The sequence below is a fragment of the Oreochromis aureus genome, linkage group 14 (assembly GCF_013358895.1).
Source record: "Oreochromis aureus strain Israel breed Guangdong linkage group 14, ZZ_aureus, whole genome shotgun sequence".
Taxonomy (NCBI): Eukaryota; Metazoa; Chordata; class Actinopteri; order Cichliformes; family Cichlidae; genus Oreochromis; species Oreochromis aureus.
The window spans coordinates 34,390,150-34,411,759 of record NC_052955.1 but is presented as its reverse complement, the minus strand read 5'-3'; the positions used below and the strand labels follow the sequence as shown (position 1 = coordinate 34,411,759).

Below are 21,610 nucleotides of genomic sequence, written 5' to 3'. Positions count from 1 at the left end.
CATATGTATGGTCTCTTTCTTCCTTTGCATTTTTTTCCACTCTGTCAATTTTTAGAGCAAATTTCAGACCATAAACTTTTACCTGTACTCAACGAGGAATATCATGCATTTTTAGAAAACAGAACCACAGGCCTATTAAAAGACATTTTAATCCTCCACAATTAAAGTACAGACAATAAAACCTGACTTCACTATCCATATGATTCCTACAATTGTTTTTCTTTTTGGCTGCCCCTCCCTGAGCTTGGACCTCTTAGAGGTTTCCTGCTATCACCTAGTGCTTGCTCTTGTGACTATTGGCATTTTCTCAAATGTTATAGTCTTTTATATGTTATTAAGGTGACTGCTGTTGTGATTTAATTCTATATGAATTCAATTGCTTGCCTCAAAGTTATCACGGGACTCGCTTGCATTGTGTCACTAATGGTTATTTCACCTGTTGACACCACATGTTGCAGAATTTGCTCTCTGTTTGATTCTAGTCTCTTCCTGCAAGGACCCCCACCCCCAACTTGTTAAATAAAAACACTAACAGTATTGATTTTGCTTCATGTCCGGCTTATGATTATTATTCAGCCTGGTGTCTCACTGAGGTACTTAACGGGTAATAACATAATTGTGATTGACTTAATTGATTGCCTCGAAATTTTCTTCATTCTTATGATTTAAAAAAAATCTTTTGCTGCATGTCCTTGTTGTGACTGATTCCCTGAAACTTAATACATTTTGAAAAAACTGCAATTATTTCTTCCTCACATTAGACAGAATGTATTTTCTTGCAAAGTGCCTCTACTATGATATACTGCAGGAATCCCCGCTATGTGTGCTTATAGTGTGCTGCTGACATGCACATTTACACAGAAAGACTGAAAAAAACATAATATAATTAGTGCTCAGCTGAAGAATGTGTTTGTTTTAAAAGATGAGGGCAGGAGACAAAAAAAACAGGAGGAAGGAAAGAAGGAGGAAAAAGTAACAAGAGGAAACAACAGTAGATACACTGACAGCAACAGAAGCAGGCTAGCACAGAATAATATGTCTGCAACCCTGTGTCCCGGCTCTGACACAGACACAGGGGTTTATGGGACAGGGCTTTGTGACATCAAAATCTTGCGTCAACACTTCCTGCGCTGCTGCTGTGTGTGGGTGACCATGTGTGTGAGAGGGAGGGCCATGACACCTCCAGCCGTGAGATCTAAACATTCATTGTGGCCCAAGCTTAACACATACACACACTGTCACACACTAGATGTCAGTACAGGAAGCTTAGCAAACATCCAGATTCCACTAAGTAGCAACAAAGTGGAGTCTGGACTCTTCTTTTTTTGATTTGATACAACAAATGACATCTTGAAAGAGAAGCCTGTCCTTGACTCTGCGAGGGGGAGCTCTGCTGTGCAGCTGATGCTTGTGATACACCTTTTATGTAACTTATATACGGTAGAGTAGACAGGTCACAAAAGTTGGCCTTCTGAGCCAATGTACAGTGAATATGAAGTACAATGAACACACATACACACACACTAAGTATGTGAGTTCACTGGGGGCCTTTGGCTGACTCCTTGATGCCTCTGTCAACATCAGATGCTCACGTAGACTCTCTCACCCCTCTTCTGACGCCATCGGCCCTCACTTGTCTTGTTCTCCTTCCTCCCCTCTGTTTCTTCCTCTGCTGCTCTTTCCAACCTTTAAGGCCTCTGTGTGCTGTCCACTGCCCCTGGCTTTTCCACTCTCCCACTGTTTGTGTTTGCAACGGAGGAAGATGAAATATAAAGATGCTTTCTTGGCTTGCATGGCTGTGTCTTTTATGAGAATGACAGTTTAATGGAGCTTAAATTAAAGTGGATAGCCCAAACAAAAGCGTCCTCTATGGGTAATCAAAAAGATTTAACGAACTGCCGTGGAAGCTTGTGATGAATAAAAGGTGCTGCAGTCTTTGCTATGGAACATATTAAATAGTAAATCATGCTGAAGCCCACAGCTGCTTTGCTCTCTCTGATTATTAACGTTTTTATTCAGAGTGAGAGAAGATCTTTGCTTTTCTTTCTTCCAAGTAATCCTCGCCGGCTTTTATTGTCGTTATTCTTGACGTTCCCAGAAACACCATTAGGAAGCTCAATCAGCTTTGCCCTAACACTGAATGATTCATTCACTGGAAGAAATGAAAAACTACACTGAACAAACCACTTTCCATTACACAAGACACGTTTTTGCTAAGTGTATGAGTGCCGTACAAGTACAGACACCATTCGTGTATAATTTTTTTTTCAAAAATGTACTCTTGTCAGTGTTTGAGCATCTTTTCCTAACAAGAACTCGGAAAAACGGATGGGGAAAAGAGAAGCACCGAAGGAGGAGAAATGGGACACTTATATAACGCCGAAGCAGAAGGGACAAATTGACCTTCTTCTGTCTCAGCTGGGCCCTCCATGTTACAAGTTGTCCACTAACATGAAACCACTAACATGCAAACACACACAAACACATTTTCAAACACACATACATGCACACACACAGAGAAATGGCTATAAATCTGCCACATCCAGACTTATTTAGAGCTACTCAGTGGGAAAGACCAAACAGAAGAGAATACAGAGAATACAAACCATACAGCCAAAACTGAAAGCACATGATAATGTGCAAATTATCTATATATCCGTGAAAAAGGCAGATCCATTTGTCAGCCTGTTTTACTGCAGGCACTCTTACTTTTCAATTGATACTATCCATTAGAATTTTTTACTGTAACACCTGTGGGAAAACATCAAACACCTTTTACTTGGGGAATTACAAAGTTACACGGCAGGTAGCTGTGGCTTACAAGTGTAGCGTGGGTCAGATACTAAATGAAAGGTTTGAGGTTCGATTCCTGGCTCATCCAGTGTATGGGCCAAAATATGATAATGATGATAACAAAGCATCTAGAGGCATAAAATAAAAGTGCTGCATGTGGGAATGAAGCTTGTAGTAGAAAAGCTATACAACTACAAGTCAATTTATAAGTATAGTTGGAATTGTTGTGGGAACAAGGTTGGTATATTATCTAAAATAAAACATTTAAGTTCACTAATAAAATTATCCAGGATGTGTTACAATTTGTGTCTGAGTGCCTCTGGTGCATGTTTATTGATACTGGGATGTCTACTATGAGCCAATCAGTTCCTCATGTGAACGTGGTCCAGCAGTTTCCCATGTCACAAGTCTGTTTATTGCTTTCATACCATTCTGTATTGAGCCTAGTTTATTTGTTGCTTCTTTCCTTTGTTCCTGGATATAAAAAACTGTCTTCTAGGAGTGGTGGAAAAAAATCCATACAGCAGAGTATTGCAATATTTTGTTTGGCAATATTGTATCAATACAGGGGCACCAAATATCTTTTTTTGTTTTTTTTTAAATAAGTTCAACTACTCTGAAAAAATACTACGATCAAGAGAGCTCATCCCCTTCACCACACTCCTGAGATAACATTATCTAAGAAAACTTGAAACATCAACACTGGAAACAAATCTTCCTCCTAAGAGCTCAGTCACACAAGTAAAATAGGACAGCAACCTCCTTCCATCTACAAAAAAACAAACTGGTGGCTGATAGATTGCATTTTTTTCACTAATTACAACTTGTGATGGTTAAATCGTTGCCCAGAGTTGAGGCTGTTACACACTAATGGCTGCTTATGATCCCAAAGTGATTGCACCCGAGCACAACTCAAGTGGACTCGACTCAACTGGCTGCCAGCTGGTTGTATTGTTGTTATGTTTCTGTAGAATACGAACGTTTCAGAGTGCAAATGTAAATGTTAAATGCAAATTTCTGTCTATGTAAAGAGCAACAGATATGTGATTTTTGATGCTTTATGGCAGTTAATTGTTGTATTATCAGAAATAAATAGGATATAATTGTCATAAATTGACCCCATACAATTGCAGACAGATATGTGATCAATATCAGACTGTTATCAGATGGATTCCACTTTATGGGAACATGTATTTCAGTTTTAGGGACAGTGTTGGTACGCTAAAATATCTTATTTTTCAGCAAAAAAATAACTGAAGTGAGATAACTTTATCTTATTGAATAACAGATATTGACAAAGTTTGACTCGGAGGACACCATTTGCAGGTGAAAACATGATTAATCACAATATATATTACTGAAATACTCAGCATATCGTGAGTTAAGTATTGTGATAATATTGTATCATTCGGTGTCTGGTGATTCTCACCTATAGCCTCTTTCCTGTGTTTTTATGTACCTGACTAGGTTTGCAATTTTAAGCTGATGCCTCCTGTGTCCCTCATGTGGGCTCGCCTACTTCTAAAGTAACACTGAACTGAGGAGGCCTTAACTTCAGCTCTGGACATACTGCTATAAGGGTGGATTGTAGGCTGAATGTCAGTTAGCATTTGTCACATGTAACACCAAGAAAAACTAACAGTACCTGACAGCAGCTCGCGCTGCACTGGCAAGAGGACCCAAAATAACACACAAGACACACACACACACTCCTCTCCATTACACATCTGTATACAGTGGTGCCTCGCTATATCGCGGTTCACTTTTCACAGCCTCGCTGTTTCACTGATTTTTTCTGGTGCAATTTTTCACCAATTTTGCATTTTTTTATTTTATTTTTTTATTTTTTTTACAGCGCATTGTGTTCTGCGTCCTGATCGGCTGTAGACCATTTTCAATCAATCTTGTGCCGTGTCTCCTGTACAGTACAGAATGCATCCAGCTTGTCAAATTTAAATCTTCGCTAGCAGAAGAAAACAAAAACAACAGTGTCGACGTCAAAGGATTATAAGGCGCATTAAGCGAAACCAAACAGTCAGATAAGTCAAACTTTACTCAACTCATTCTTCTTGCTTCCTCTACTTCTGTACCATTGATTCATTAATGTTGAATTCTCTCGCAGCTGCTCTATTCCCATGTTCTGGACCTGAAAACAGTTTGATCTTTGGTTTCATTCTATAATACTGGACTTATTTTTCTTTGAGAGAACTTTGAGAGTGTTTAAACAAGAGAGAAACGTGTGGAAAATGGCGATGCCTGTCTGGGAAAAGTGTATAAAGTGTGTAGTGAGGGATTTTACAGCCTTACAACATCTATAATAATTGTAAAAAATGGAGCTCACTACTTCGTGGATTTCACCTATTGCGGGTTATTTTTTAGAACGTAACACCAGCGATAAACGAGGGACCACTGTAGTGTAAAGGAGGGCAAATGGAAAGTCCATATGAAACAAAAAGATGCATAGTAGTATAGAGAGATCGATGTTTCTATCCTTGTGTTAGCATTATGTATGCAATATTCGCTGTATGTTTAAGTACTCAGAGAAACCTGGACTTACATGGGAAGTTGTATGTGAAACAAGCCTGGGCAGCTATTATCCATTCTGCTCGTGTCTCACAGAAGATAGCGATGTTGGTTTTAGGCCGCTGCCCCAACGCTGCCAGACCACTGCCCAGATGGGTGGCTGCAGTGAGGGTGTCCTCGTAGGAGAGCCAGTGGTACTCGCCCAGAAATACCTGCAGTGTTGGAAAGAGGGGAGGTCAGAGAAAGACGCAGAAAGATCTTGCTGTCAGTAAGAGAAAACTGTTTCCAGTCTCAATGAAGACAAAGTGTAAGTGTTAATGGGTTTTATTATCATTTTGTCAAATATAAAGGGCTTTATTAATGGAACAGAGCAAGGAAAAAGATGAATAGTAAGAAACTGAAAGATGAAATGATGCAAATCTATTATCTCCTTAAAAAAGCCACTGAACTGTTGCAAAGCCCTGCTCCTGTGTCCCATCCCACAGTCACATGCTTGGCCTGTTTCTTATTAAGAAGTCACAGGAAAGGGAGCAACTGTCCACTGTTGCCAAACAGAAGTACTTCCTCTTGCTGTCATTCTCATGCTGCTGCATGTCACGGTCATCAGCTGCACGAGAGAAAGATAAGCACAGGCTTCTGGATATTCTCTTCACCACTCACACATTATGATCAGAGAGCTTCCTGGACATGTATTAGTGAGCTTATACCGGCTCCTAATGGTTAATAAATGTCAGTGCACATAAACACGCAGAAGGACACAGAGCCACAGTGCCTACACGGTGCTGTTTTCCACTGTTTGGGAACAATAGCTAGGAGTTAAACAGCTTAATTATGTACTCTTGCAGCAATAAGTGTTTCAACAGTGGAGATTCAATGGATTACAGGGATCAGGCCACTGGGTTTAATGAGGTAATTCACAAGTAACATAAACACCTAACTGTGCAGGCACACTGAAGAAGAAAACATATAGCCACAAATCTTGAAAGCAGAAGCCTTCCTCCTTTCTTTCTACTCCAATTTACACTAATTCTGGATTGATAACAAATACTCTTTTTTTTTTTTACTGTTTTGACTTTGCTACTTCGTATTCATACTCTATCCTCTGTCCTAACATTTGCAAGGTCGAAGGAAATAAGTGGTCTAGTAGACAAACAAGCTGTCAGCTGAAAGAGTAGCAGCATCTGGAAGTGGATTTTGAACATTTTAAACATTAAGAAGAGGTTTGTCTAGACAGCAGGCCAAGAGAAGTCACAGAGGAACATTTTGAAGACATTTGGAATTTTACAAACTTTATTTTTTAGAATATGAAAAATGTCTAGCCTCCTCTTTTCCTCATTAGTTTCCGAAAGCTATACCCTTGACAGCTTGCCTATTGATTGACATCTCAGAATCCTTCTGCTCTTTGCCCAGTCCCTATCAGAGGCTTCCTTACACTGACTGACACCCTGTCCAATATGGCTATGCAATCTCTTGCTTATTATCCAATGGATGTGATGTTTTCATATAACACCATAGAAATCCATACATTGAGTGATAACTATCTAAAAATATTGTCTTACAAATACACCATTGAGCCACAGCGTTGCACTTGAATAACACGATCCTTCAATATAATGAACAAAGGAGCTCCAACATATCAAGACATTTCCACATACAGTTACCTGGAGCTTTGAGTATGCACCGATACAACAAATCTACAGATGAAAATAGTTCACAACAAAAGCTCTTTTTAGTCTAGAGTGAGTAACTTTTATTAAAAGCTACACTGCATAGCTGGTTTTCAGGTATTCATCCTAAATACATAAAAGATGTTTTTTTAAATGTGAGGTTGGGGCTGAGAGCTGGGCCTGTTAGATTTAAAGAAAAGGTGCCATGTATTTCAATGCTTTGCTTTAACAGGCACGTTGCTAACATAACTCACACTAGATAAAGAAATGAGGCAAAGCTTGTTTAAACAAGCTTTAAATGAGATCAAAGGTTTGCACACTGGGTGTTAATGCAGTTCACAGATCCATACCACAGTCATTATGGAAATATGAATTATAACTGAACCACTGTCGATGCACTTTTCCTACATGGAGCTACACACACAGGTGTTTATGGGTTGTAATTTAGTATCTTCTATGCTATCCCACATGGGAAATAAATTAATAAAAATGGTAAATATTCATCCACTGGATATATATAAAACTTGTGTTTTATATAGATGGTACCTTTCATAAGACTACTATGTCTCACATTTCCTGACAAATCCTGAAATTGTACCCATTTTACTTATTTCAAAATCAATATTTTTATTCTTGCACTCTAGAGCAGCTTTGTATGATTCAACTAACGCAAGCCTTCCTTTTTCCACCGTTCTCCCGGCTCTAGATGCAACTTCCAACCCCACACCTTGCAGCTCCATAGTGAGTCTTTCAGTTTCAGTCCCACTTTTAATATCACTCTCTGTGCTCCTTCTTATTCTATTTCTATTACCCCATTTGTAAGTAGACATACTTCCTAACTTTAAATGCTGGTTGCAGCTGCATACTTAAGGGACAGATAAAAGTGTGTGGTCCTTTAAGTACCTGTAATAGAATGTTGGATAGCCCTTTTTTAGCTACACTGCTACTACAACACAACATTTACTGCCTCACTTCCATATCATTTTTTACCTTCTTGAACACCTTCCCGTTGCTTTGTCGCTCATCTTCCTCGCTAATCACCTCTCTTGTCCCAAGGCAGTCTCTGTGGGGGAACCTCATGGCTGCATACTCGAACATCTTATCCAGTGTGTCCACTCCTGGATGCAGAGATGTGACCAGCTTCTTCATGGAGCTCACTGCTCGGTATGGTCCCTCTGGTTGTCCCAGGACCGAACGAGCTTTGGCTCTCTTGGCTCTCTCCTCCTCTGAGCCGTAGAAGCTCCCGTCAGGTCTGGACACCCAGCTAAGGAGGTAGGAAGGTAGAAAGGTGATGACGGTGTAGATCCACACCATGAGGTGGAAGAGGAGCAGCAGCATGGGGTTCAGGTCCTCTTTCAGCTTCATCTTAGCAAAGCTGTGACAAGCAGAGAGGAGAGAGTGGGGAAGAAGTGCCTGCTCGTGCTGGTTCAGTTGCTCCCTTGTTTCTTCTGTTGCCTTCTCAATTCTCCCTTTCTGCTAATGGAATGCCCACAGCTCTGCAATACTCCTAAAAAATATCCATAACATGGCATTAGAGGAAAAATTTAAACTAGTTTCAAAATTATGCTTGTGTCTACAACACTCCTGTGGTTTTCCAGGAGATTCATTCTGAAACTGAAACAAAGCACTGTCTCACATGTTCTCGCTGATAGTAAAGCAGAAGCTTGTTATTGTATTATTGGCAGGTGATGGTGTGACACACCGACTCTCTTACTCAAATGTTCCTTCCCCACCCTGCAACTCCTGTGTCCGGTGCACTCACGCCAAAGCAGAGAGCACATCAGTCAACGTCAGCCACTGTTAGTGTCGAAGAAAGCAAAACAACACAGACAGATGAAGGGGGTGAGGAAGGAGACCAGAGAGGAAATATAAGGAGAAACAAATCAAAAAGGATGGGGACACGTAGGAAGAAGTGAAAAAAGTAAAAAGGTCAGCTATAACAGACATAAACTACACTAACTGTGAGGTTTCTGGAAGTCTACATGTGGGCTGTGTGACAGGATACAAGCAACTTGACAGAAGGAGATAGCCAAGTCAGGAGCAGATAAGAACAGGGAACAGGCTGTAGCTCAAGAATCCACCCGTTAAACTCCATGATGTAAAATTTAGAGAGAATGTGATGAGGTTTGCATAGAGGGACTACCTCACATCTACTTCACTGGGTAAAAGGTGACTGTATTGTATGTGCGTATCTCTGAAATTTTACCTCATCCCTAGCTTCTTCACACACAGACAGAACAGATATGCACTTGGTGACGGAAACTGTAACCTACAGAAGATGAGTTTGGGAGCTATCCAGCGTCCTGAACAGAGATCAGCGTTAAGGTTATCTTACAGACTTCCTGGTAAGTGTAGTTCCCTATAATCCATGAAGGGAATTAGGCAACATTACCATGTCAATATAAAGATGCCTTACCAATAGGTACCAGTTAGGTACAGTATAAAGTGCCAATATCTAATTTTCAAGGCAGATACAGAACCTGGTCAATGACCTAAAAAATAATAGGTTCAGCATGAATGTTTATTTCACACCATGAAGGAAAAAGCAAAACAGATAAATGAATTTTGAGTTGAGATTATTTTGCAATTTAAAAAGCCTACATTGACTGAAATCTTATATTATCCTATCAATGGGATTTTTTAAATTATCTGAAGCATGTAGTTGTAGAAGAAATCAGGATGTGTTTTCATTCATCTGAGTTTAAGACCAGATTTTTTTTCATGTCCTGATACACAAAACCTCAGAATTTAAAGAGAGTTTACTTTAATGTTTACCATGACTCTATATGCCAAAAACTGAATGTAAATTTGCCATCAAAGAGGCACAGAATTGGGAGTTCACTGACTGGTTTTAGTACAGAGTGTTGAGAATGAGCAACATTAAACAGTTTCTTTTGTCAGTGTTACATACGTCTGTGTATCTACTGTACATACATTGACTAAACATTGACTTTCTCACAGTTGGACTTTTTAGTGTGTGTAATGAGAGAAATAATGATTTCAAATTTGGGGTGAGGAAACAGGAATGGTAAATAAAAGTAGTTCCCAGTATAACCAAACACTTAGTTATAATGTCTTCATCAGTATTAATAATGACAGTGATTCAAGTAAATTAAATGTCATGCCAAGCTGTAGAAGAATGTCCCATCAACGCTGAGACACCACAGACACCAGATCACAATTACTGTGGATTACTAGGATAGCCATACCCAACAGCCGAATAATATGACGATCTGGCTGTTAGGTGTGGTGACTGAGCTGGAAAAATGCTTATCTTAAAACTGTCATCACTACTGGCAACCACTTAACCACTTGTTGATACAACATGAGCATGATGTTATATTTACCAAGGCATTAAAGTAGTGATGAGACTATAAACCTATCAGTAAAGTACAACAGTTTAAGTGAGCTGTTTTCATAGACTGTATCCATAGACTATACGATCAGAGAATCAGCCCCCTCTTTGGTTTTAGGCTAGTTAACACTTATTGATAAGCTGTTTTCGCTACTCAGCTCTGTGCTATATTATGGGGTTTTTTTGTTATTACACATCTCTTAGTTTCTGGGTTAATAAGGTTCTTAAGGTGTTATTTACGGGCACCACTATGACAAATAACCATAATGTATATTGATGTTTCTATTCAGGCCATCGGCCGTCTTTGCAGCTGCGCAGCTAAAATAACACCGTCTGTCAAAACAGCTTGTGTGTGTGTGTGTGTGTGTGTGTGTGTGTGTGTGCGCGCACATTCGCACTCTACAACAGTCCGTTTTAGCAGCAGTAATTTATTATTCATAGGAGGAAGAGGCTCATCTTGCCACTTCACATTGTTCCCCCACCTCTCCAAAAAATTGCCCGCTGAAAAACACACACACTGTGCCCACCTTCCTCCTGTACACACTCATCTCACAAGTGTCCCTTTGAGACTCATAAATAAATCAAAGATTTTACCAGCGCTGCTCTCCCAGACTACCATCTGTTCCCTGTGGGACATGGACTCCTTTCTCTGCAGCTCTGTGGTTCTTCCTGGTGTCTCGTTACCCAGCAAGGACACCCTGCTTCATCACAGGATGCTAAAGCCTACCAAAACTGTACCCTGGTGGAACACAAGTTTTACCCCATCACTGTTCAGTGTTCGTTTGTTGGCCCCACTGTCCCACTTGTCATTTTTCTTTTGCTCAAAGTGGAGCTCAAGGAAATACAGACAACGGACGAGCGGCACTGTGCTAAACAACCTATAAACAAGAGGAAAAAGATTCAGGAAGGCATGGTGCTGGCAGACTACAACTTCTTCCACTGCTGCTCAGTGTCAACAAGGAACAGATGGCTTAGATCTCCAGTAAAAAATCAAATAATTTCCACTATCTTCTGCTAGTTGTTAAAAATGACTCCTGACTTCCATTAAGCAATAAAGTTAAAATCTGTTTTTCTTCTGAACTCAGTGACTCCGTCCTTCACTTTGCTTCAACTCATTCAGAGGGTTTGACACATTTTATACCATGGCAGAGGTTAAAGGGCCAGTGATTTATGTTTTAATTTAGTTTAGTTCTAATGATACAGTGCTGTTATTGTAGTGGATTTTTAAAAAATTGAGAACATTTAACAGAGAGATTTAAAAAATTTGAGAAAGTTTAGCAGGATAGACCCAGACATACTGAATTTTACTCCAGAAAACACAATGTCACCCCATCATGTCTTTAGAGATCCCTTACTGCTAAACAGTGACATCTTTTAAACTTCACAGCTCTAGTCAGTATCAGACTTCAGCTGCTTTGGCTTTGGTCAGGACTTTGAGGTCAGTTGGCATCTTTCCATCACTAAAATAGGAGCAATAAATATTTGCTGGGAAGCTTTTCTTGTTGGCTTATCTCTTCCCTTCTCATCTCTCTCTCACACACAGTGTCAGCAGAGGAAAGAAATTGTGAGAGTATGACCATGAAGGTTTGCATACTATGCCCTAGAAAGCACCTTTCATAGCTGTTGTTCAATGTAATTCATGTGTAATTGATATTCTTTCTCACGTTTCTGCTTTTTTTCTAGTGTCTGAAACATGTATGTGTGAAAATGATGAAATAAAAAGAAATCATGAAGGGGGTAATACTTTTTTACAGCACTGTACTTCCTGTTTTTTGGGGGGGTTTTGATGGAGGGGGGGTATAAAAAGTCTCTGTTTGTTTATACAGATTTTCCTTGCTTCTTTGTGGACACCTCTGTTTAAACAGTATTGCTCCTCTCCTTATCAGTTCTCCATTTGCTCTTTACTTGTTCCTCTTTTTCTCTTTGTTTTTTAGAATCCTGCTGTGGTTTTGAAGCCCTTTGGACTTTGTGTATCTCAGCTATTAAAGGTTCATCTCTTGCGATTTAACGTTGCTCTGCATCCTGCATTTGCAGACTCTCCCTCACGAACCTTTACAGAGGAGTAATACTCACATTTCAAAGGCTGAATACACACAATGTCCAGCATTGTTGCTACTTGAACAATATTTAAAACTTAACAGTGGTTAGTGCTATTGTGTGTGTTACCAGGTACCATTAGTTAGTTTGTGCGAGGGCAGTGAAAGGAGGACCTGATAACTTCACTACCTTTACAAAAAAAACAGTGAGTTCCACTAGACGCCTTCAGAATCAGTTAATTTTTTATAGCGTATTAAATTAAAAACATTAGACAATACAAATTTTATTTTGACACAGAAGGATGAAGATGAGCCTGGTATCAAAATGTAGCTAAGAAATAGACCTTTGAAATGCTGTAACTTGTTCAGGACCAGCCACCTGCCCACCTGCATTTTTCGCACTGCCCAAATGTGTTGAGGAAACTGTTGCTGTGATTTGGCACTATATAAATAAAATGTAATTCAATTTTTCAGCCCTCAAAATGTAATGTAAGATATCTTCATGGACAAATTATATGGGCTAAAAAATGTTGGAAAAAATAAGGCAGTTTAAAAAGTAGCACGTCGCACCCCAAACCTATGTGCTTATAAGCTTCATAACTGACATTATGGAGGTCAGATTTCACTTGGCTACATTAAATATACTCAAGTTAGCATAAAGAAAAGATTGATGGTTCTGAGGAGGTCTGGTGAGAACTTTTTTCTGATCTACATCACTAACTGCCCTAAATAGCCATTTGCTGACTATAAGACAGCATCTTGACCTCCTGATGGTTTAGAAGAGGCTTTTCAAAAGATACAACCACATGCAGCCTGATTTACACACGTCTTTCCACAAAAAAAAGGATCAAGAGTCTAAACTGCAAAACTGGAACCAATAACAAGGCTGACTCTAATCTCCTGCATTCAAGAATGGGTATTCATAACATGTAGCTAGCTTAGCTTTATGCAACCAGCGAGATCTCTGCAAGCAGCCTCCACTCACTGGATTAAATGAGTAATATAGTGGCACGGTCTACGTAGTGGTGGGGTGAGCTGGCATGTGTGTGCGCCTGTGTGTGCGCCTGTGTGTGTGCCTGTGTGTGCGCCTGTGTGTGCGCCTGTGTGTGCGCCTGTGTGTGCGCCTGTGTGTGCATGAGGGAATCTTTGCTTCCTCAGGAGATGGCGTGAATGGGGTCTTTTGTGTGCACACGTCATAGTGCTTACACCCACTCGGCTATGCAGGCGGCCTCGAAGCCTTGCAGAAACTTTAACAAGGACATTGTGGCGAAACAATGTACCAAACGGAAACAATCGGGGTCAGGGTTAGCAAATATAATCCTTGAGCCGTTTGCTGTGTGGGTCAATCTAATCTGAAAAGGGGCACCTCTAGGCTAGAGGGTCACACTTTGTGTGTGTGTGTGTGTGTGTGCGTGTGTGTGTGTGTGTGTGTGCGTGTGTGTGTGTAAAAAGAAATAGGATATGAAGTTAGTTTGTATGTTTGTGTTTGGTTTGAGGGATCAGATTTAAAATTATGACACAATTAAAACAAATGAAGTGTGATTTCAACAACAGTGAAAGCACAAAACACAATTGTTTGGATTATGCGGATCAGACTGCAGCTTTACTCTGCTTCTGTGGTGACACAAACTGTTGGCATGCATGCCAATCAACAACTTATTTCTTTCTCCGATATGAGCTCGCTTACAATAGATCGAAAACTGTTAATACAGCAGATACAGAGCCTTTAATCACATCAAATTTAGAAGGTGTTCACAGTTAAGCAGAACAATGACAGTAAATTTAAATAAAAATCCTTATTTCCCCTCCATACCCAGCTTCAGATGTGTTTTATAACAGCATAACAGCACAATGAAGTAGATAGTGTCTTGGCTTGCAGGAAGGAGTGTGTGTGTATGTATGTGTGTGTATGTATGTGTATGTGTGTGTGTGTGGTGGGTTTTCTGATCACATCAGACCATTCCCTGCAAGACAACAGCGTCTCTGTCTCTAGGTACAGGAGCACTCTAAAGGACCTGCATCATTTGATAACTGCCACCACAGGCCAGTTCCCCTCAGCTGTGTAAATAGAAACTAAAAGTGGCCAGCAGGTTGGGATTGTACGTGTTAGAGCAAGGATTGTGGTGAGGTTGACACACTTTCCGCTCTGGGCCTTTGAGTACAACAAATGCTCTTTTAAAATGTGCTCCACTTGTCTGCTTTTCGTAATTGGGTAAATGTGAATACCAAAGGAGAGATGGAAAAGGGACATTAATAAAAGTTTTCACGTCAAAAAAAAAATTAAGACTGTAATAAGCCGGCCTATATTAGCTCATGAAGAAATGTTACAAAATTATTTTAAGGGGCATGAATCATTCCTTATTAAGGCTTAAGAGTGAGACCAAAGACATGTAACATGTTGTGTAATTTCAATGACTTTATCAGTTCAGTGGGCTCAGCAGTGAGCCACAGATGTTCCAGCTGCAACATTCAACACAAACCAGTTACCCTCAGTTACACTTCCGGTTTCAAATTCTAAAGTAAAACACTTTACAACATGGAAGGCAATGCCCACATTTAAGAAGAAAAATAAAAAACAAACAAACAATAAAAACAATAAATATGGGCATTATTTATCCTTACCTGCAACGAAACAAGTCAGGAAGCTAATAGCAAAACTGTTATTTAAAATACTTAGTACATAAAATCCCCCCAGTCACTGGCTCTTTTTTTTGGTAGGCCTCTAAGTTAGCTCCCAAATATTTAGAACATGTGACATTCAACATCATTTAATAAACCCCTTAGACCTGTTTTTGTTTTTAGACTCATAAAGTTTGTTACTTGCAGAGTAGACTTCATTTTTTAGTGTAGCTTGACGGTGCCACAGCATCCTGTGTGCTCGTCACAAAACGACGGGGAAACTTACCGGTAAATGTTTCTGTCAGTTTATTGCCGACACGTCTTCAGTGTGTGCTCAGGCTCTGTCTGTGACGTCTCCGTTCATATGTTCATCCATCGGCTCTCACTCTGCCTGCTGATGCTGCGCGCTGCACAGTCCGGAAGTGACACGCGCGCTGTGTTGTTGTACGGGGACGACTTGGATGGCGGGTTGGGAGGGAGAGGGTGGGGATTCTTTGAGTTATGATTGGACTCGCGGAGGTGGCGCGTGCTAGGGGCCGGCCGACATGGAAGGAAGGCTCGACATGACCGCATGGGTTACTGACGGTCAGAAAAGAGCAAGATGCCACGAGCACCCGCACACAAACCAGTGCGCGAACCCCGAATTCACCTTTATAGACAAAATTTAAGATGGGATGCTTGTCGCCATGACAACGCGCGGTGACGAGCTTCTCGGTGATGGGAGATTCCTGCCTGAGTGTTTGTTTAATGTATATAATCATTAGCTCATGCAAAATAGTGTTCGTATAAACGTAGTTATTTTTATGTGTAAAACCACACAGACAGCGGTTTAAAATCAACCTCTGGGTAATACTTCAGAATAAGTACACACTGTTAAACATTAAAGTCTACCCTGGCATCATCAGAACAATTTGAAATTTTTCAATGTTTCAATTAAAGTGTGCTTTAAATCTCTGCATCTTTTTTTCCCCCACAACACTGAAAGTCTTATTGAGGCTATTAATGACAAAGCGCACTGTAACATCATGACATCAACAACACTGGACATAAAACCTGTTTTCATTCTATCCTGTACTGTCATCAAAAGATAAGTTAGAAGAAGATAGACAATTCCAGATAATAATTTTTTAAAGCTATTACTACTATTATTAAAGGGTCTAAACTTGCCTATGATATGACACACAATGCTAATCTGACATTTCATTGTACTGTATACTACGATATTTCATAGAATGAGTGGTGAAGTTCAAGTGTTTTTAACAACCTGTTTTTTGTTTTTGTAGAATTCATCAGCATCTGTGGAGGGATGTATTTGAATATCTCCAGTGACACTTTTCCTAACCTGCAAGCTGAGAGAGGGCTTAATCCTAACCAAGCGACAGATCTCAGTGCTTTGCATAGATGTTACATCCTCCGTGCAACAATTCCACTAAGAGAGCAACGATCATTCTCTACGATCAGACACAAGTCTGTCTCTTTCTGTTGCTGTGGTTGAAGCATAGCAAGATAACAATGAACAGATAAAATAATAAATACTTCAACTTCAGGTAGATTTGTATGAATCCGAAAACTGAAACTCAACTCTATTACCTATTTGCTTTTTGTCCAGGTGTATGGAATGGCAGTGCGATTGTTATGTCTGTACTGAATAATGCTATTTTAATCACGTAGAGTAAAATTGACTGACTTTATGTGATTAGGAGACTGAAAAAAGGAGACTGAAACAACATTGTACATGTTTCTCCTCATATCTACTTTGCAACAAGTTATTCTTTACTTAATTTGCACAATGTTCGTCAAAAAATCGAATCAGGTTTGATGACTAAAGAGTCGACACTTAAACACTGTAGAGTGGACATTTCTATATGGAAAACTGTAATCATTCATTCTGAATCATTCTTAGACTTGAAAATAGGTCATCCAACTTAGATTGCGTTTGAAAGTATCATCGCAATGTGTACTCTGTTGATTTGATTAGAAACAGACTGAATATGTTTGCAAGCAGCAAATATATGATCATGTGTTTGCTTCAGTTCTCTCAGGGTACTCCACAGCTTCCTCCCAGGTCCAAAGACATGCAATTAGTGAGGTTAGGTTCATTGGTCCTGGACCTGTCCAGGGTGTACCCTGCCTGCTACCTGTGGTAGCTGGGATAGACTCCAGAATCCCACCCCCACCCCACCCCACCCTGTGTGATGGGAGTGCATCACTACTAGTCAAATGTTTCTTCTCACTCATCCCTTTACTGTAGTGTTTTCAGTCAGCCCTCAAGGGTTCTCTGTCTTTTTTGACATTTGAATTCATTATTTTTAGCTAGTTCACATACTGCTACTCTTTTTCAGTACATTTTTCTTCTCTGAAATTATTTAACCTGACTTTTGCCTTGGGCGCCAACAAACAGTTTTCTCCTCAGTGTTACAAATAGTAGTGCATTTTGTTTTCTATGAGAGAACTTAACTCTTATTTGCTATGCTATCTGTCCTGTTAGTGGTGCTTTTTTAAATGTTTCATATATGTTCAGACAGAAAATGAAGAAAAGTACTATTTACTATGTAAATAGCAATCATTTTTAATTACATTATCTTCTTCAAAGTATAATAATAATTCCCTCATTAAGACAACTCATAATATTTATGACAAATGTGAAAGAAAATATGAACAACATACATCTAATTTATATAGCGCAAGTATGTTATATTTATAATTCAGGCTAAAAATGAATGTAATTTACCCCTGTAAAAATGCCAGATATTTGTGATTTTAAATTAATGAGACCACAATAAATAATTTTAAAAGTTTTCCCGTCTTTAATGTGACCAATTTAATTTGATTTTTCAATTCAATTCTATTTATGTGGAACCAAATCACAACAGGAGCCGCCTGAGGGTGCTTTATATCAAAAGTTTAAGTGCAGGATATAACCTCCGGGAGAACCAGGCTGAGGGAGACGCAGCCATCTGCCATTGTAGAATAAACCTGCATAAACTGCATAAGTTCATAATAAGTTGCATAATCAGTTTAGATCACCAAAAGAGCACCATACCCTTGGTGAAGCATGGTGGAGGCAATATCATGGTTTGGGGTTGCTTGTCTTCAGCTGGAACTAGGTCTTTAGTCAAGGTGAAATGAATAATGAACAGTTCCAAATGCCAGTCAATTTTGGCCGAAAACACAGAAAATGGTTTTTTTAAAACTTTTTTCAGAAGTGGTTTGGCTTCTTTTTCCTCAAAATCCTCCAAGTCCCGAAGCCTTCAAAAGAAAACAAAACAGAGGTTTTCTCTTAGCATTTACACTTCATCAGGTGTGAGGTGGATGGTCTGTAGGTGTCACAGTAACTCACTGCTCTCTGAATGTCTGTTTGCTCTTCTCCACCAAAAAATCCCCCAGATCTTCAGCAGTGATGTGTGATAGGATTTTGTTTTCCTGCTATAGTCTAAGGAACTAAAAAGGAGACATTTAAACCACCACCACTCTCAGGTCCTCAGAAATGATCTCATATCAGTCACTCATGTCAGTTTTGGTTTCGATGGGTGTGGGTCTTACATAAGCCCTGTAGCCTGGAAGATGCCAGCAGATCTTCAAAGCTGTGTTGCAAATGGGCGTGTTGAACAACACCTGCCAAAGAAATAAGAAGTCACTCATTGTTACTTCAGCTGATTCTCAGTTTATCAGCTTTTAAAACTACATCAAGTTCTTTAAACTGCTGAAATGCAGTAAAAACAAAAACTGTAACATACCCTGATGGGTTTGTACATTCCTCTACTTGCTTCTATGTAAATGTTGTTGTTGTATCACAGTCGGGAACAAAAACTGTCAAATACTCTCTAAAAATTGCGTAATGTAAAACTCTGAACTCGATGGTTTCTCTTGCAAAGATGAGCTGTTTTTAAAGTCTGTTGCAGATTTACGAATGCAGAATTCTAGAACGGTCAATATGGAAACACTTGATACAGGTTTCAGGTTATTAAATTATAAGAAAATGCTATTTTGCGCTACATTACACTAAACTTTATTTACAGTATCATATAAGTAAATAAGTGTAGGCTGCAGCTGTCTTTAGGTCACTCCTGTGAAAAGATGCATAAAAGCTGGTGAATCAGAAAAAAAGCCTGCAGCATCGTCATGTCCTTTCATATTATTTGCCTGCTTATCTCTATTTTCCTTCTGTAGATGTAAAACACTGGACTGTGGAGGGGGCTAATGCATAAATTTGAAGCCTGACAGCATGTGGTATATATTATATTATATATTATATTAAAACAGCCCAGAGGGAGAGACCTCTGTATAGAGTCTAAAACACAATAATAATGATAATAATAATAATAATACCCTAAATAATTAAGTCATTCTTAGTTACTGATTGTGAATGATCCAGACCCCACACAATGCTCGGGTGATTGTTCACTTTTGCTCTACTGCACACAATGCTCTTTGGTTCGGCATCCATTCTCAGTTAGGCCAGCGTTCCAGCAGACCTCAGGTTCCACTCCTCTCTCTTCCACTCCCCGGCGTCACTGAAGAAAGGAAGAGCATTTGTTAGGCAAATGACTTCCACGTGCCCCCTCAGCCTCCCTGGCATTTATGGAGAACCACAATAGCCGCACGTATCGAAATAAATATTCTGTTAGAAAATAATGAATTGTAGAATAAATTGTCCATTTGTAAATTCATTTTTGAATTCATTTTTTAAATCATTTTATTTAAAGACTATTTTTAAATACATTTTTCAAAATTAATTATTATTCCACCAATAAATGCTTGAAATCGAAAATAAATTTCACAAAAGAATTAAAGTCTCAATAAAAACCTCATTTCAAAGACCATTTTTGAATTCCAAATTAAAAAAATGATTTTTTAAATGTTTTTTTAAACACAATTTAAAATGATAATTCCATTCATTATAAAATCAATTTTCCTTTCCTGTTTGCTCACGGATTAGCTCACAGGTTAACTACTGGATGAACTCCGGGATTAGCAATGCAAAGTAGCCACACCGTTGGATGTAAGGAGCTCTCTGATTGGTTGGACAGACACAGGCCTGCTGGATTTTTCTATGCTGGTGTTTACTATGGAAGAGGATCAGGGCCATGAAAAAAATGGGCACCGCTTTTTTTTTTTTTTCCATAATTCTGAGAAAAAAGTCTGAATCTCAGAATTCTGACTTTTTTCTCAGGATTCTGACTTTTTTCCCAGAGCTCTGGAAAAGAAATGTAAAAGACGTGTCTACGTTTTTCGTTTTTTCTGGTGGCCCTAATCCTCTTCCGTACAATTGAAGCACGGTGCATTACTGAAAGCTTTTCAACACAGTGCAATATGGTGACATCTGGTGGCCAAAAATATGAAGAGCAGCTTAAATCTACAAAATAAAATGAACCGCTTAGACTGCCCACTCTACAGAGTGGAGTTCACAATTCTGTCTGATATTGGGCCACAATAATACACACACACACACACACACACACAGACACGTGTGTGTGTGTGTGTGTGTGTGTGTGCATGTTTATAAATAAACAAAATAAAGAGCAAGGAACAAAAATGAAGGAGATAAGGGGGATCATGAAAATCATTAAAAGTGAGGTTTTATAAACAAGACATATAACTCGAATAGGGGCTAAGAAAGATCAAGCTCTTCTAAAAAAATTTATGCAATTTAGTTGCCTGGGGCTTCAGAGAATTACACAACAGGGAGAGCTCATTTAAGAGCAGGCCATGAATCTTATCTTGCGGTAATAACCCGTTTTTTAACACAAGCTTCAAAATGCTTCAGAGAGCTTCATTTTGCCCTCATTAAATTTAGTGTTTATTTGCTGGTTTGTTGGTGGTAGGGCTGGGTATCCGCTCTGATTTCAATAACTGATTTGATTCCGATTCACAAGGTCCCGAAATTTTGCCTCAGATAGTCAGAAATATTATAATTCTAAACTGTTTATCGCAAAGTGGGTGATAAACAAACAAGAGAGACGGGATTTGCGATAGAAAAGCCGATCAGCTGAACATTGATCACTTTCATGATTGAAGTAGCAAGGGGGGAATAGGGGAAGAAGAAGAAAGGGGCACCTGCGCAGCGTAAAGACACAGAATAACTCCAGCTTTGTGTTTTGTTTTTTATTCTAGCTGAAGTACGGGACTAATCGCGTTCCTTTTAACCTCAATACGGATACCTCAATACCATTTTCTTCTGTTTATCTGTGATAAGGTTGCTTTCAGAACCGTTGCTCAAGGAAGGGGGAGGGTGCAGCCAACCTCCTCGGCTGTAATCCTCCACCTTTCATATACCGCTACAAAAAAACGAAACAAAACAAAACAAACAACAACAACGAAAAACATCTGCTCATCTGCCAACGGAAAATCACCATCGGCCCACACATCTGTTTGACCGTCACCGGTTAATTCACGACGCCAGTTAATCCAGAACACTGGCGACACAGAACACCTGTCGCACCTCCATCAGCGGGCACTCCCGCCTCAGGTGTCACAGCAGCCCACACTTCCAGCACTCCTGCCCCAGTTTCTCGGGAATAGTACCGGCAGAGACGAGGGAAAAGGGTTAGTCGACTGCAACGGCGGTGTCCGCTCCACCGGAGCGTTGCCAGGGGGCTTCCTCCTTGAGCCTCCTT

The 21,610-nt window shown here is 39.6% G+C and overlaps 1 protein-coding gene and 1 long non-coding RNA gene across 3 annotated transcripts in view; both read right to left on the bottom strand.

Moving 5' to 3' along the window:
- acsl3a (acyl-CoA synthetase long chain family member 3a) overlaps positions 1–15,412 on the bottom strand; it is a 37,184-nt gene extending 21,772 nt beyond the window's left edge. For both annotated transcript variants that reach the window (XM_039622286.1, XM_031749856.2), the window contains exons 1-3: positions 15,280–15,412; positions 7,974–8,490; positions 5,351–5,528 (exon numbers count right to left, since the gene is read on the bottom strand). In XM_039622286.1, the coding sequence (XP_039478220.1) occupies positions 5,351–5,528; positions 7,974–8,348 (553 nt within the window). In that variant the 5' untranslated portion in view covers positions 8,349–8,490; positions 15,280–15,412. The remainder of the gene's footprint in view (positions 1–5,350; positions 5,529–7,973; positions 8,491–15,279) is intronic.
- A 2,457-nt stretch (positions 15,413–17,869) lies between these two features.
- Positions 17,870–18,601, bottom strand: LOC120443592. Its single transcript, XR_005615512.1, has 3 exons — positions 18,537–18,601; positions 18,334–18,434; positions 17,870–18,242 (listed from the first exon to the last, which is right to left on the bottom strand). It is a non-coding gene; the product is annotated as an uncharacterized LOC120443592 (long non-coding RNA).
- Between the last annotated feature and the right edge of the window lie 3,009 nt (positions 18,602–21,610).